The sequence below is a fragment of the Carettochelys insculpta genome, chromosome 1 (assembly GCF_033958435.1).
Source record: "Carettochelys insculpta isolate YL-2023 chromosome 1, ASM3395843v1, whole genome shotgun sequence".
NCBI lineage: Eukaryota > Metazoa > Chordata > Testudines > Carettochelyidae > Carettochelys > Carettochelys insculpta.
Genome location: NC_134137.1, coordinates 246171628 through 246188762, shown reverse-complemented (window position 1 = coordinate 246188762; position 17135 = coordinate 246171628). Strand labels below are relative to the sequence as shown.

General features: G+C 41.1%; 2 protein-coding genes across 3 annotated transcripts in view; one reads left to right on the top strand and one right to left on the bottom strand.

Moving 5' to 3' along the window:
• The window catches only part of PHF21B (PHD finger protein 21B), a 244024-nt gene that overhangs the window by 4608 nt on the left and 222281 nt on the right, over nt 1-17135 (bottom strand). For both annotated transcript variants that reach the window (XM_075003606.1, XM_075003607.1), the window contains 6 exons: nt 14118-14194; nt 10656-10710; nt 5756-5778; nt 3520-3678; nt 1847-1922; nt 419-522 (listed from right to left, as the gene is read on the bottom strand). In XM_075003606.1, coding sequence (XP_074859707.1) covers nt 419-522; nt 1847-1922; nt 3520-3678; nt 5756-5778; nt 10656-10710; nt 14118-14194 — 494 coding nt within the window. The remainder of the gene's footprint in view (nt 1-418; nt 523-1846; nt 1923-3519; nt 3679-5755; nt 5779-10655; nt 10711-14117; nt 14195-17135) is intronic.
• Nucleotides 1-17135, top strand: part of ARHGAP8 (Rho GTPase activating protein 8) — a 218876-nt gene that overhangs the window by 200682 nt on the left and 1059 nt on the right. The gene's annotated exons all lie outside the window — the stretch shown is intronic.

Sequence of the window (17135 nt, the reverse complement as noted above, 5' to 3'; positions counted from 1 at the left end):
GAGACCTTCTGAGTGGTGACAATGATCATACTTACCAGACCAGACGTATTTGGCATTTTGCAGACCTTTCTTGCGAAACATGGGAAGTGCTAGACCTGTACTTACACAGCTCTGACTCGTGTGTGGAATAGGGCAGATGGTATGTGCAATTTTGTTTTGTCATATGAGGGGGAAAGCAGACCAATAGCAGGTATCCCACTGCCTCCTGCTCCTCAACCTGTCAGTGTATTTTGCTCACCTGCACCCTCCCCCAAAAAAGTTGCTTTGTTTAAGAACAAAACCAAACACTTATTCAGACTGCTCACAAACTGTGCATGTTCATAACTCATCTCCCAGCAATCAAATCTCAGTTTTTCCAGCACAGGCCTTCATAGCCAACTCTGTAGGAGGCATTCTGCCCCACCGTCTGGAGTCTTACTTTAACGGCAGTGCTGAGAAGTCTCTCTTTCTCTTCTAACTGTCTGTGTTCGCTCTTCAGCTCACTGCCTTTCTTTAATAATTTTCTCTTCTCTTCTTCTTTGACTGTAGACCAATAAGGTTTGGAATGTAAATGTTAAGGCACAGACGGAAAAAAATGGTGTGCACAGACTCATGAGGGTAGAATTGAGTATTGCAGAGGGAGTTCCAAAGGTCCACCCAGTCCAATCTCAAAACATGCAGCCAGAGAAAATGACTTTCCATCTGCACATAAACAACTCTCATCACTTTTGAAACCATTCAAGTGCAGGACAGACATTATTCTACAATACATCCTTGAGGAGATATAAAATCCCTATTTTATAGGTAGGAAACTAAGGCGTAGATTAAATTAAGGTACTCAAGGCGTCACAAGTTCATTTAAGGCTATTTCGTCCCACAAAAGTTATGTACATAGTTTTGGACTGTTATATCAAAACTAGTAGTAGGCATCCTTCAGTCTGCATAGACTATGGCTCGCGCCCTTTATAGTTTCAATTGAGGACTTCATTTACAGCGTCTACTGTGACTATGAAGACCCACACAAGAGTGACAGTCCTTGCTGCATCTCTTGCAGATGTGGTGGGTATCTGGCAAGTCCTTAGTGTGCTTTCTGTGCTAATACCTTTCAAAGCAAAGGCATTAGTTTTTATCAAAAACTACGTTCATATCAAAGTTTCATGTTTTCAATCATAAGCATTTTATGCTGCTTTTGTACTTCAACGTGTAATTAGAATTATCAAACAGTAAACTTGCCTGAAAGAGCATTTTGGGACACCAAAAATTATTTGTGTACTGGAGTCAAATTCAGTGAATAGTTTGGACAAAAGACAAGGGAAACAAAAATGCAGAAAATGGCTAAAAGCAAAATGAAATAATGAATCAAAATAATTTGACACTTGTGAATAAGCGTACAAAAGTTTTTAGTTCAATCTGAACACAAGTATTTCATTTTGGTAAAATTCAAAACTATTTTTTTCTGTTTTCTTTTTGTCCAACAGCTCTAAAAAAATTAACTGTTCACTTCAGAATTTTTCTCCAATTTGAAAAATGTATGTGTGTTTTTCTCTTCCAAAGTATTTTTTTTTCTCTCAGACTTTTTAAAAAACAAATTAACTTTCAATCCACGACTGAGAATGGAAAACTTCAGCTGAAAGGTGAATGTTACAGAAAATCGTGCGTGTGAGGAAACGGGCTGGAATGCAAAGCACTTTGCATTACTGACTGGCAGGCACTATCAGTGATCTTCTGGAGCTTTTGCTCTTCCATTCACATTTTATTCATACGAATTTAAGCCCAGGCCAGTCTTCTCAGTTTGACAGTTACTGCAATTTTAAAGGTGAAACTGGGGACTAGAGAGCCTCTTGTCAGGACCCATGCCATTCTGTACCTGTTTTACGAGTAACATAGGACTGAACAATAGCCAGAGTTCCAGTCCACGGCACATTTTCATCTTTCTTTAATACCTGTAAATCCAGAGAACAACAAAAATTAGTATTACACACACACACGATTAACCTCTTCCCACTCAGCCCCACAAAAATAACTTTACTGTCAATAAAAAGGTATAACTGGAATTGTAGGCTGTAAACTGAAATGTAGTGAAAAGAATTCTGGAATTATATTTTACTTCATATAAACAGTGAGCACTACATAATTCCAGGATGGGGGTTTTCAAATCTCATACTTAATCATTGCCACAGGGGGCCAAAAGAAATTCTTCTCCAGCCCCCTTCATACAGGCTTACCAGTAGAGTTAGAAATATTTGGCCTCTCCATTACATACAGGCCACCACTGGAGATGCAACACTGCACTTGATTTACCATTGTTCTAATCGAAAATAGCCAATTGCACCGGGTATGCGAAAGAGGAGACGGGCTGGCTCCACGGAATGTAACTACAGACCAGCAATTCTCTTCGACATTTTCAAAGAAACTAAATAGTAATTTTTTTTCCTGGGGTTTAAAATAGAGAATTCTAAGGAACAAAAATTAAGCCCTCTCATTCTGAAATTCACCAAAATTATTTTGCAGTTCTTACAAAACTGATGCTAGTCATTGGGCCAGCGTGAACACGGTTAGAATTGCATTTTTTGAAATGGCTATTAATAGCTACATATAACAAATCTTATAAAGAAGACAGTGTACTCTCCTTACAACTTTCAGATCCTCTGGTGCATTGTCTTTGCATGACACTGTCTCCTCCATCTGCAAGAACTACATTACTTGCTTTGCAATTGTACGCCTTGGTGGTGTTTATTGTAGAGGGGGGGAAAAAAGTAAAGGAATGAACAGCCATTTTAATTGTTCAGCATAAATCTTTAGGGATGCAATACCATGAAATCAAAAGGGGAAAAAATGTAAGGAATAAGACCACAACTGGGAAAACTACCAGGCAACACAGGCAGCAAACAAAACAATAGAAGTCCAGAGTTATTACAGACATCTCTGAGCAAAGTACAGGTCAGGCTCCATATCCTATAACTGACACTCCTGGCCAGGCTCCAGCAGTAGCTGAGGTCCCTCCTCCACATTGGTAGCTGCCTCCCTGCTTCAAACTGCATTTGTAAAGGAGGGTGGCATGTGTTTTCCCCTCCTGGTCAGGGAACAGTGCCTCTCTCTGTCACTGGGGAGAAAGGAGAAGGGGGAAAGCAGCACTGTCCCCAGTGTTGCTCCTACTCTGCTGGCTTCAGCTGCCTTACACAGGTAACTTTATCAGCTCGCTGTAAGTGGCTTCTCCACGCATGGGGATGGAGTGGGGATAGGTAGCCCAGATGTGCCAACTTGTATAATCCAGTACAGACAGGACAGTATTTGGTTTTTTTTATAGCTTAAGCTCTACTGCTGCCTGTTTGGCTACTTCTGGTTTTACATTGTGTCCAAGGTCAGTCCATAACTCTGGTGTTCATATCTGTGAGGGTCTACTGTAATTACTTTAGACAATATTATCTCCTTAGCTAGTACTGTGGACTGAAACGGGCTCTAGAATTCTGATGTGCCCAACTCTCTCTCTCTTTTTCTTTTCTTGGAGTGACAACAGTACACATGCCTCAACTCCCTTACTTTTTGTTGGCACTTTGGGCAGGCCCAAACCCCTTTGGGAACAGTTTTCAGAGGAGGGTCCAAGCAGTTGAGATGATATGCTCTTGGACATGTTCCACATGGTTGCAAGTTAATGCCACGTTTGCATGCTGTACAGTGTTCGTCATGATGCATTTCATTCTGAAAGAGAAGAAAAGGGTAGGTTGAGTGAAGTCAACTCTCAGTGCAGCTTTCCAGGAGCAGCACTTTGAGCCACTGCTTCGTCAGCCCAGCCTGTTCAAACAATATCCTATTTTCAGAAGCTTCCTGGCTGCTGTAGAAGAAAGGCAAACATTTTTGTTCTTAACACCAGCCAAAAAGCAAAATTCAATGAGCTGAAATAAATTGAAATAATCGAACAATCACACAGACAGCAATGAGTCGATTAATGTTTGCAGCCTGCAATATTATAATTATGCTGCTCTATCCCTGAGACTGTGTCACTGTCACTTCCAACTCATGCATATCCCAGGTCCAATATGTGGATCACTTGTCCTTCAAGCCCCAAAATACAAGCAAGGGAACAAAAGTTGTGGGGAGGAAAGGATGGGGAAGCACAGTTCCAAGTGTTTTATGCACATTGCCTTGAAGTCCAGCTAGGGAAACAAGCCTGAGTACAACCTTCTCCCACCTGTCCCCTCTCAGAGGTTTTACATAGAGCACTTCCATTACTCTTTTCTCTGTTTTGTTAATTACTGTTTTCTGATTTAAACTACCCAGATCCACTATGACAACCTTTCTCAAACAAGACTGATTAATACTTTATAGGTAGTTCATTTTACATACTGCTAAGTCTCATTAAGACAGTTACAATGTCACATAGTAAATTGCTGTGCTAATCTGGTGGCAATGTTAATTACTCTTTGTATAATTAAGTACACTTTAATAAAAGAGACTGATTTTGGAGCTCTCATGGTTTGTGACTCATTAGCCATGTCTACACATGCCGGCTACTTCGAAGTAGTTGCGCCAACTTCGAAATAGCGCCTGCCACGTCTACACGTGGCGAGCGCTATTTCGAAGTTGAAATCAACATAAGGCAGCGAGAAGTCGAAGTCGCTATCCTCATGAGGCGATGGGAATAACGCCCTACTACGAAATTGAACGTCGAAGTAGGGCACGTGTAGACGATCCGTGTCCCGCAACATCGAAATAGCGGGGTCCGCCATGGCGGCCATCAGCTGAGGGGTTGAGAGATGCTCTCTACAGCCCCTGTGGGGCTCTGTGGTCACCGTGTGCGGCAGCCCTTAGCCCAGGGCTTCTGGCTGCTGCTGCTGCAGCTGGGGATCCATGCTGCATGCACAGGGTCTGCAACCAGTTGTCGGCTCTGTGGATCTTGTGCTGTTTAGTGCAAGTGTGTCTGGGAGGGGCCCTTTAAGGGAGCGGCTTGCTGTTGAGTCTGCCCTGTGACCCTGTCTGCAGCTGTTCCTGGCACCCTTATTTCGATGTGGGCCGCTTTGGTGTGTAGACGCTCCCCTGCAGCGCCTACTTCGATGTAGTGCTGCCCAACGTCGAAGTTGAACGTCGATAGCACCAGCCCTGGAGGACGTGTAGACGTTATTCATCGAAATAGCTTATTTCGATGTCGCTACGTCGAAATAAGCTATTTCGATGTAGCATTCACGTGTAGACGTAGCTATTATGTGAAAAATCTCAATTTTTCTACTAGTTTCCCAGAAGGAAAAAAAAGTGATTTATTGAGATAATCATGTTTTCATCTTTCAGAATGTCCTTTTTACAAAGTTTCATGTCAGCTTTATCTATTATCAGATCCTTAATGCAAAATTACTCTGGTCTAAAACGCCTCTCCAAAAGTATCAATATTAGAAAACACCCTTTAAAAGATCTATATTTTTAACATTAACAGGGAGCAAGAGATATAATACAATATTATTGTACAAGAGACACAAGTACAATAGTAAATATTTTGGGGTGTTTATTGAAACAATAAAGCTAAACTAGCATTTTCTCAACCAAAGGATTCTACAAAGTGTTAAATTAAAAACTTTGAACACAAAAAGCACTTCAACTTGTTCTGACGTTCTGCTTTAATGGCTCAAAGATTTAGATAAACTAGAGAGGTTCTAAAAATGGCAGTAAAAAAACTGAAAGAAAATATTCAAGATTGTATCCTGGCAGAGACTTCAATAATTAACAGCAAGCACTGAATGACATGATGAGACAGACAGTGGTAATACACAAATCTTGCTAAACATACCTTCCAACATGGATCCTCATTTGCTAGCACATGAAAGAAGGGCAGAGAACAGTTAGTGGGTAACACATTAGCGCAACAAATTTTAGTCAAGCCATGACAAAAGTGGTGGGTTGGGGGAGGTTATGGCCAGTTATTTTCACCTGGATAGGAGAAAGTGACATTTTAAATAGCACCAGTGAAGATTTTTACCATTCACAGCTGTATGTTATTAACGTTTCAGGAATCATGCAGCTGAATCTCTAAATGGCGAAGATGTTAAATTTCATAGTACTACATGGGTTCTGTCTTAAGCTGCCAATGGATAGAAACACCTCATGCTTAACTAGATAGGAAAACCCTTCTTTAAGGATAGGTCTAGAGAGCAAAGTTATTTCTAAATAATGGTCATTAGTTCAAAATAACTTTGCTAGCATCTACACAATGCAACCACTATAATTTTGAAATAGCAGTTGGCTTATTTTGAAGTAAGTAAGCCTCACTGCAGGTGCATCTACACTAGCCAGCTACTTCGAAGTAGCTGGCACAATGTCGAAATAGCACGTGTCATGTCTACACGCGCTGTGTGCTATTTTGACGTTGAAATCGACGTTAGACAGCTAGACATTGCAGTCGCTATGCCCATCCAAAGATGGGAATAGCACCCTACTTCGACGTTCAATGTCAACATAGGGCGTGTGTAGACGATCCGCGTCCCGCTACTTTGAAATAGCGGGGTCCTCCATGGTGGGCATCAGCTGAGGGGTTGAGAGACGCTCTGTCCAGCCCCTACGGGGCTCTATGGTCACCGCATGCAGCAGCCCTTAGCCCAGGGCTTCTGGCTGCTGCTGCTGCAGCTGGGGGGTCCATGCTGCGTGCACAGGGTCTGTAACTGGTTGTCAGCTCTGTAGATCTCATGCTGCGCAGAGAAAGTGTATCTGGGGGGGCCCTTTATGGGAGTGGTTTGGGGCTTTGCTGGCCCCTTATTTCGACAGGGAGCACTTGTGTGTGTGGACGCTCCACATTTCCTTCTGGGGCGGCTCCTTTTGACGTTCCCTGTTGCTACTTCGACCTGAAACGTCCATGGCACCAGCCCTGGAGGATGTGTAGATCATACACGTCGAAGCAGCCTATTTTGATGTCCTTACTTTGAAACAGGCTACTTCGATGTAGTGTGCTAGTGTAGACGTAGCCTGCATGAGGAATAGCTGTTTTGAAATAGGGGCTGTTTAGACAGGGAATTGAGCCTATTTTGAAATAAGCCTTAGTGTGTCCAATGGCTCTATTTCAAAATAGGCTCTGTTGTGCGTAGATGCTGTATTTCGAAAGAACTAACTGCTGTTTCAAAATGTATTGTGCATGTAGCGGCATTATTTTGAAATAAGCTATTCCAGAATAGCTCTTCTGGAACAGCTTATTTCAAAATACAGTAAACCCTTGATTGAAAGACTCTGATACAATCGACTTTGGAAATAACGGACACTGTCTGCCAGCCCCCTCTCTCTGCCTCCACCCCCCAAATAAATGCTGGAGACTCACCGGAGCTGTCACTGGGGCTGGAGGACCTGACGGAATGGCTGGGGCCACCAGGGCTGGAGGAACTGCCGCAGCAGCTAGGGCCACTGGGGCCAGAGGAACCGGTAGGGAGGGGGTTGCGGTGGGGCACAGGAGTGCTCCTCTCTCAGCTCCATGTGCATGGGGCATGTCAGCACCCTGCCACCTCCACCTGTAATGGCACTGAGCAGTAGCCATGGTGTCGGAGGCTGCTGCCCCCTGGCTGGCTGGGGGTGGCCACGCTCTACATTTGCATGGGCGGCTCGGAGCCAGGGACTGGAGGAGTCGCAGCTCTGAGAGCTGCAGGAGGTGGAAGGAGCCAGGCCGGCGTTCAGCTCCTCTCCCACTAATTGGGAGAGGGAGATGGAGGTGTGAGAGGAAGAACGGGGCAGGAAGGGGGGAAGGAAAGGGGGGCAGAGGACAGGAGCGAGTGATGGGCTGGGAAGGTCAGTGCATCATCATACAGGGTAACCATTCAGGTATAACAGACTTTCAGCTTTAATGGACACCCCTTCCCCCCATTAGTCCGTTAAATCGAAGGTTTACTGTAACACTACTGTGTAGATACAACCTAAGACTTTGATTCTTCCAAGACTGAATGCTCTGGCCCTCAACTAATTAAGGAGATGCTTTCTTTTTAAGTACAGGAATAGTTCCAGTGATTTACCGGTAAGCGTGTGTTTAAATGTTTTTCAAACTCGTGGCCAGAGAGTGCAACACCTTGCAGACTCAGGCATCATAGTATCATCAGCACTTTGACCTTAGAATCACCCACATCCAAAGTATGCAGCATGTTTTGGCTTATTGCTTAAATGACCTTTAACGGTTGTAGCCCAAGCCTGGTGGAAGGAGGAGTAGTTAGAGGCGGTTGTACAAAACATTGAATTTTTTAAGGAACTCTTTGTGAAGAATATATTCCTCGGGGCTTGTTTTTCAACCAAAGAAAAAATCGGAAAATTTCTATCTGCTCTACGAGTGCTCTTCAGAACAGCCAGTCTGCAGTTTCCACTGCTGAGTCACAACACACTTGGGCAGAATGCATCACTGAAAAGCCCTAGGATGTCAGCTCCAGTCAGTTAACTGACAGAGTGGCCTCTTCCTGGGGTGAGGAGATGGAAGTGAAGTGGAAGCTCAGTTTCGGCTCACACGTTATCTGGTGTGTGGCTACATACATATGGCAGCTGGAATTTGATCCAGAAGTCCAAAGTGCATGTGCACACACCCAGAGCACAATGAAACAATGATTATTCAGATGCATGGGGGACGTGAAAGTCACTGAGATAAAACAGGTGTGGAAACTAAGAGGCTTTTTTTTCTCCAACAAATGATAATTTGGTGAGAATATTGCTAGTACCATTCTCTCCTACACTTTCTGTAAAGGACAGCTGCTTCCTGCACCTTGTGTTTTCTTAAACAAACATACAGTGCTTTTCAAAACCTCTGGCTCACTTTTGTCAATGTAGTTGGTCTACTCTAAGTGTCCACGCTCTTTCTCTTCTACCTGCTGAAATGATCTATGTGAGAATTATTTTTAAAAGGAGGACTGTATAATAAGCAAGCTGGTGAGCTCTGCAATGCAGACCATTAGATTATTTATGGCAGGGGTCAGCACCCCCTAGCCCAGGTGCCAAGGGTGGCATGAGAGCCAATTTTCATCTGCACATGAGGCAGGAGCTCAGTCCCGCCCTTCTACCCCCCATGCAGCTGGGAGCTGGTTCAAATCCATTCATCTGTGGATTAACAAAAGACCAGCTAGTGCTTCCAACCACCACCTAAATGGTAAAGCTCTTCATCTTAATTAATTAATGAAGCTGGTGTAAGTAGGACTATTAGTGACTTTTAAAAAGTATCACTGGCCCTCAGACTGTACATAGAGGTCAAAAGGTCAAATTTCAGCACCCTGCCACAGAAAGGTTGCTGACCCCTGGTTTAGGGTGTAATCTCTGGGACAAGCACTGTCTTCTTGTTCTATGTCTATATAGCCCTTAGCACAGCCGGGCCCACCGCTGGGGCTCCAAGGTAATACCACAATACAAATGTATAACAATAATAAATGCTGTGAGCTATGTAATGAACAAAGACAAAGAAGAGATTGTTCAGCACAGCAACAGGGACTTTAGATATTAGGAAGAATAGATGCAGGGCTCATTAAAACAAGTAACAATTAAGGTAAAACTGTGTCGTATCCCAAGCAGCTCTGTGGTTGTCATATCACTGAAGTTTTGTCACCTGTCTAAAAACATGGACACAAAGGAAAAAGAAAATTTACTGAGGATCTCAGAGTGACCGAGCTAATGTTGTTCTCTCTAGGCACGTGTTTACAAGGAAGCACAGGTATCAATTTTAAGTGGTATAAGAAGAGTAAGGAAAATGTGATACCAACAACATAGGAAGAAAAGACTAAAGCAGGTCACAATTTTGCATCTGTTAAAATGGCACTTTTTATAGCATCTTAGTACTTAAAAAAGAAAATTTTGTTATACAAAAAGGATAAAAGCACCCGTCCTGTCGTATCTCTAAAGCACATAGGATTTACTCACTGTAGAATAGACGTAGCAGCTCTTCAAGGAAAGAAACATTAGATCCCTTTACCATTTTCCTCACCTCATCTGCAGTGTATTTTAGCCTCTTTTCTCTCCATTCTGCACAGCATTGTCCTTCTGACGAAGCAATTTTTGTTCTCTCCTATGCTCTGCTTTATTCTCTCTCAACTTTGCCTTTTTCTTCTATCAGTCCTGTGCCTTTTCTCACACTGCCCCCTATACCTGCCACTTATGCCTTCTCCCTTGGCACCATTACTTTCTTTCTCCAGATTTCTCCTCAGTGTTGCCCACTTATGTGTATAATAATATTTTACAAAAATGTGGTGCTTTAGAGCCTCCTGGGCTCATTAGGTATGTCAAAATTTCATTTTTTCTTTGAAAACTATGTTTAGAGCTCTCATAGTTACAGGGTAAAGCTGGAAAATGCAAACCCTAAAACCTGAAAACCACAAGATAAGTGAAAAGACACTCTAATTTATTTTTTTTAAATCTAATTGTGGTTTTTGAACACTTGGTAGTGGCCATACTGCCTCCTTAACATCTGCTTTTCCAAATACCCTCCTATTTAGGAGTAACTGCAACACTAGAGATCTGATCTTTCCACTGATTTTCCAGGGCTTTGGTGATCAGGCTGCACATCAATACAACTCCTTAGCTTTATCTTTTGTTTTGTAGAGTAACCATCTATTTTCACTGCACAGTCCAAGGGACAGGGGACTTGTATTGATATGCACAATGTGGCAATTAGGAGTTATTAATAACAAATGCAGCTAATAAATACTTAACACCACATCATAACAGCAATGTATTCCTTTAAAAATACTTACCTCTTGCTGAAAGGAACAAAGGGTTATTCAAATAATTTGATGCAAGGCGTTTCCGCTGCAAAGGGAAAGAAAAGAAACCATACTGTCATCTCAAGAGCTCTGGCTCTCTTATGCTTTTCTACCATCACTCCTGAAGGAATTTTCTTCTTGCATAATCAGTACTCATAAAGCTAATTCTGTGACTCAGAATATAGGCTGTGTAAGGCTCCTCAGATGGTCAACTGAACCATAGATAGCTACATTATTCAGTCTCTAGGATAGTTTTTAACATAGACCAACTTCATTAGGTTTTTATTAACAAGCAGTAAATGCAAATTGCCAACATTATTGATTAGACTTCAGAGATGGCTTCTGGGTCTATAAACAGTACTAAAAAACTTAGCGCTTAAACAACATTTATCATAAACAAATATACGTTAAATTGTTACTGTGAAACACCACTTTTATTAATGTCAACACAATTGGTGATAAACATTACAGAGGAGGAGTAAAGAAGTCACTTCCTAGTGTGACAATTATCTGCAGTCAATATAAGTAAATTCTGATCACACAGTGCATACAAAAGCTTTGGGAAAATATTTCCTGCTAAATCTTACTGAGCACTCCCTTTAGGGGCATGGGGTCATCTCAGTCTGAACGAATTTCAAACTTATTGACACCTGTTCACTAGGAAGAAGAAAACCAATACTATCCCAGCTAGTTACCAGATGGTAACAGCTTTTGGTCACTAGACACATAGGTTTGTAATGAAAAGAATAATGGTCTCCATCCACACTGATTGTTTTTCTGAGCTATCCAGTTACTGTGCTCTGAGATAACAAAGCCCACATCTACACTACCAAGTTCTTTCAAGAGATTTTGCAAAAGAAGGGTCTCTTTTGAAAGCTCTCATGGAGCATATACACACAAAACGCGCTCGTTCGAAAGAAAGTTGAAAGAATGCAGCTCTTCTGTCGGAAGCACTCATCTGCTCCTGGATCAGGAAGAGCACCTCCTTCTGAAAGAATCTTTTGAAAAAACATGGGTATAGACACTCTGTGGGCCCTTTTTTCGAAAGAGCAGTATTCATGGTGCCAGATTTTTCGATCCCTGGCCCATTCTTTCGCAAGAGTGGGGCTGTGTGGACACTCTCTATAGAAAGAGCAGATGGATCATCTTTCAAAAGATCGCTGTAGAGCAGACACAGCCAAAGAGTGCCGCCTGTACTCCTTCAATGTACGTTGTCAAACTTACTTTCAGGAAAATCAGAGTTTTCTTTCCAACACATGATTTATTCAAAGGTTAATAAATTGCTCTCTAATGTCATGCTCTTCAGAATACATGAATGACTGGATGGCTAATGAATTTTCAGCTGACATCTGTTCCGTCAGAAAATATTCAGCCTGAAACATAGCTCATCTTTTGTTTTTTTTTTTAAATATACTACCGAGGGTGGAAGAATGGAATAATTTCTGAACAGCATAAACCCCTCCAACATGCTTCTGGGCAGAAATTTAGCTGCAGAAACATAAGTTAATTTAAAACAGCAACTGTCTATTCACAATCAAGGAGATTTAACAACAAAATGAAGCACATTTTCTTGGCATCTGCAGTTGTGGGGGTGGGGGGGGTGGGGAGGGAGAGATAAGTGTAATTTATATGCAATTTCAATTTAAACAATCATGAATTAAAGATCATTTACTAGATCAGTTGTAAATTAAACTGTGCCAAAATGCCACAAAATACCTCAACTGACTGATTAGCAAATCAATGTGAGAAGCTAATTGATTGGAAGAAAACCGTCTGCTTCCATTTTATTTGAATGACATTCCCCATGGTCAGTCCTTAATGACAGCTCTTAATGAGGACAGCGCTAGTCAGCCACATGGTTCTCTCATTTTAAGGTTCGTTCTATATCCTATTCTTTACTTCCGGATATACTTTTGAGAAAAAGTCTAATGAGAACCAAAAACTAGGGTACGATAAATGTATTTGCCTCTTCTTCAAGTCTTTGCATGTTTATTAGTTTCTCAGAAATACTCCTCAGTTTAGGATCATAAAACATGCAACATATTTTTTAAACAATCCAGTAGCAGTAGTAGTAAACTTCAAGTCAAATGGCCCTCACATAAGACAATATAAATAAAATACAAATAAGATTGAGGCCCCCATTGTGCTGGGCACTATATGTGTAAGTATAGTGAAAGAGAGCTTACAATTTGAACGAATATGATAGAAAGGCATCATCAATATTCCCCATTTGTAAAACAGGAATAACTGAGGCAGAAAGAGATTAAGTCATTTGCCAAAGTTTACAAATCAAATTTGTAGACAAGACTGGGAACAGAATTCAGGCCCCCTGAAACCTACCCCACTGCCACAACCTGCAAGACCAACCTTTCTTACAAATAAGCAGTCAAGTCACTCAACAACCTATTTACATACGGCCCATGAGTTTCCTTCTTTCACTGATTGCCTCCCCTTCTCCACGCTGGCCAAAATAACCAGAATTCTCAAGAAGTTGTTTTAGCTAAGTGTCTGCACTGCTGATAACTTGCTAAGTAAACTCAGTGTCCTTTGGTTTATAGCATACAGGAAAATTAATGCATGTTGCTTACGTGCACAGTTTGCCAGAAACCAAAATTTCCATTTTATGGGATATTTAATTTTGTTCCATTCTGAATTAGAATTGAATGATAAAATTTTGAAATTCCCCATGGAACAAAGAATCTGAAAATTTGTAATTGAAAACAATCATAATGTTTTGTTTAGATAATGTTCACTCGTCTCCTGTAAAAGTGTTTCATTTTAATTTTGTAAAATGTTTCATTTTAATAATGTTGCTTCATTTTGTTAACTTTTATTACATGAAAATGTAAAAAACAAAAGTATAAAATATTAATTTTCATTACACAAAAGTAAATGTACACGATAGGCAAAACATGTTTTCATCTTTTCAAAATATTTTGCCATTATCAAAATGAAAAAATCAATGTGTACCTTTCCCTCCCTTACTAACCTAAGCCCTGACTCCAGTGTTAGGCTAGGGTCAAATAAATACTCATGGAAGGGCCAGGTTGACTTCTCTGGAATACAAAGCCTTCCCTGCTTCTTCTTCACTGACAAGTATTACACATGAAGCAGCAGTGCAAGCGTCAACCTGCTGACTTCACCTCTGCTTTTCAGTCCTGGCCTGGAAAGACCTTTATCTATGGGAAAGAGAGAAATCGGGTCCAATGTTTATTTGTCCTCTGCTGAGACCATCAACAAGGGCTCCAGTTAAAGCCAAATGATGTTCTGATGTGGAAAAGCTGTTGCCTAGAAACTGAGGTAAATCACGGTTTCGTCATAGCTCTTCCCCGCATCAAGCTCTCTTTTAAGTAACTCAGGCTCCTCATTTCTATGTACTTTTGCAGTAAGAAGCACTCTTACAACTTTCTTGGCACTGAGCAGAACCATGGTAAAAAACGAATGCTAAAGTACCTCTGTTTCCAAGAGTCCACTGTAGGCTGGGTTTGCTGTGCTTCTTCTCTTTCTTTCCTGACGCTTGCTCTGGATTTCTGTAATCATGAAAAGAAACATGCATTGCGTGTTTTTCATTCTTCAAGGGAAAATGCAGATCTCACTTGTTAAGCAAGGCGCTCTTGCCCCCCAGTGCTTTGGGCATTGTGTTGAATTTCAGTTTCTACAGTATAATTGGGTTGCATCAGCACTGATACTTGCTACAGTTCAAGGTCTGGTATTGCTAACCCTTTTCTTATAAAATTCAAATCACACGTTCTCTTATTTCATCTTCCTCCAAAATAGGTTTGCTCTACACGAGAAGATTTTATTATGATCCCTTCAGAAACATATTTACACTGCACCATTAGATGGCTTTCAAAACACTACCAATATCTATTATTTAAAGAGCACATCAAACACGTTATCTCTTGCAAGTTGTACCAAGTGAAAACCACAGGAATATTTTCATATAAATTGGGTTTTGTTTTCCTCAGATTCGAAGGGTGATGGAAATGAGGGTCACAATGAGAAGCTAACTGCAATTGTAATGGTGGACTGACAATTTGTCTTTCCATAGGATGCAACACTATTACAGGCTGTGTCTACACAGCCACTTTCCTGCACTGCACCTTTCTGGCTCAGGGGTGTGAAAAAACACCTCTCCCCTTGAGCTCAGCAAGTTACAGAGCCAAAAAACACCACTGTAAATGAGCTCCGAGTGCTCCCAACATTGTGAGTTGTTCCCTCGTGGAGGTGGTTTACCTAGAGCACTGGGAGAGCTCTCTCTCCTGGCGCTCCTGTCATGGAGTGCTGCCACCACAAAGCCACGACCTTCTGACTAGACTGCCATATCTTTGCTAGTGGTAGAAGCAGAAGAAAGATTTCTAAGATCATCCTCTTAACTGGAATTCCAGATGCACTGAGTCACACTCCTCTTTAGAAGTGGGGAAATAAGAAACAGTTTCCTACACCAAAAGGGATTTAAGACTAACATTGGCAGTAAAAACTAACATAGCGTACCTCTGTGAATAGACAAAGATGTAGACAGAGTAAAATCCCATCCCCATCGACTTTAAGTGGGCCAGGATTTCACCGGGTGTATTTCATTTTATCTTTGCAAATCCCTTTTGAAAAATGAGGAAGGTTTTTATTATATCAGTGTATTTTATAAGTCACATTTTTCAAACTGATTAATAATCTTGGTTGTGCCTTTCTGGGGGCTCAGTGCTTTCTGAAAGGTGCCAAGTTGGGTACTGAAAATCACTGGTCAGTCCTGGAAAAACTGAGGTTTACATAGACTATTTTTTCTCATTTGCTAGTGCTGGTGAAATATGCTCAAGACTGAAGTCTATGTATTTACAGGCAGTAGCTGTACAAACTCTTCCTCAGTTCCATGATCTCAACTATAAAGGGCTACCTCTAGTAGCAAGAAATTAGTTCACCCCAAATGCCCATCCCCAGATGTTGGCTTTAGCTGACGTTGTCAACAAGTGCGCTGGAGACTTTTGGTGAAGCGGATACTCATTCACAAAGGATTAGATTGAAAAAGAAAAAGCCTGAGTCTGCAACAGGGCATGTCCAGTCACCAGAGGGTAACAACTTTTTGTCATCGATACTGGATCTAGATGCTCTCTGCTGATCCACTCTAGTGAAGTGGTTGGCTGTGACAGCCAATGTAACAAGTGAATGTGTACATATGCATGTGTATTTTTTCAAAAGAAAAAGCAAAAAAACAAAAAACAAAACTAAACAAAACATCAGCAACACATTCCCTGGAAATCAGCCTTGTCATTGTACTATCACCATCACCAATGAACAACTTTTGTAAAAGTTGGTATGTTCCGCTTACACTGAATGACACGCACCTCTTAAAAATTCCAGCGAAAGATCTGTGTGTTCCAACACAGGGCACATGTGACTCACATTGACTCTTTGCAGAGCAGAGTGTTGTTCCCAGTGAAGGGAAAGAAACTTTTCTGGAAGTTAGCTGCAAAGGATGCTAGGCTGATACACACGTTCCTGCAGAAGTGGGTCACAGCCCATAAACTGTCTTGGGCCCTCGACCACAAAGTAAATCAATAAAAAGGAATGAAAAAAGATATCAAATACGTTTCTAATGGCCCAGTCTGAATGTGCTTTATGTTCTTATTTCCCAGAAACACTCAAACTGAATTTAATGACGAATAATGCCTGACAAACAGCAATGACTGGTAACAGTAAACATGACACAGAACTGAAATAACATTTCAGGAGTGTGAAATCTGTGAGGTATTTGACAGTTGTAATCACCATAAGTTGTGAACAAATACCCTTTCCATAGTAAATGTTTTTATATGGAGCCATTTATTTAGAAGTAGCAGGAATATTTTTTAAAAAGTGAATTTGTCTGAAATGATTGATTTTGCACAATTAGAATAGTATGGAGATTCCAAAATGTAAGTTTTTGCACTTAAAACAGATGAAAGAAAATTGGGTGCTACCTGGTATTTTCGACATTGTGGAATTGAATCAGCATGAACTATATACTAGTTAAAATGAAACCAAAGAACAACAGAATTATTTGAAATGTAATTTGAACTTTATCATAATTTCAGATTGAGCCCTATTTTCCTGATATATAAAAGAGAACATGAATAATCTCTAAGACCTGCAATCAACATTTGTACTTTTTCAATTATAAAAGATTCGTAAAAAAATGTTCTCGCTTAATTTCCATTTTAATCTATTTCCATTATGGATTCAGAAAGCTTATGTCTTACACTCTTTTTAAAACTGCTTTAAAATTTTCAGTCTTCAGGACACAAGGACCAAGCCTACACAAGACGCTCTGTCGACAGATTTTACTCTCAGAAGGGATTTCCTGGCAAACCTTCTGTCGACAGATCGCATCTACACATAAAAGTAAAGTGTCGACAGACAGCAGCCAGACTGCCCTGCCCTCTCTTGACAGAACAGATGACCAGAAGCTCTGCAAACAGGGCTGCCCGGTAAACCAGA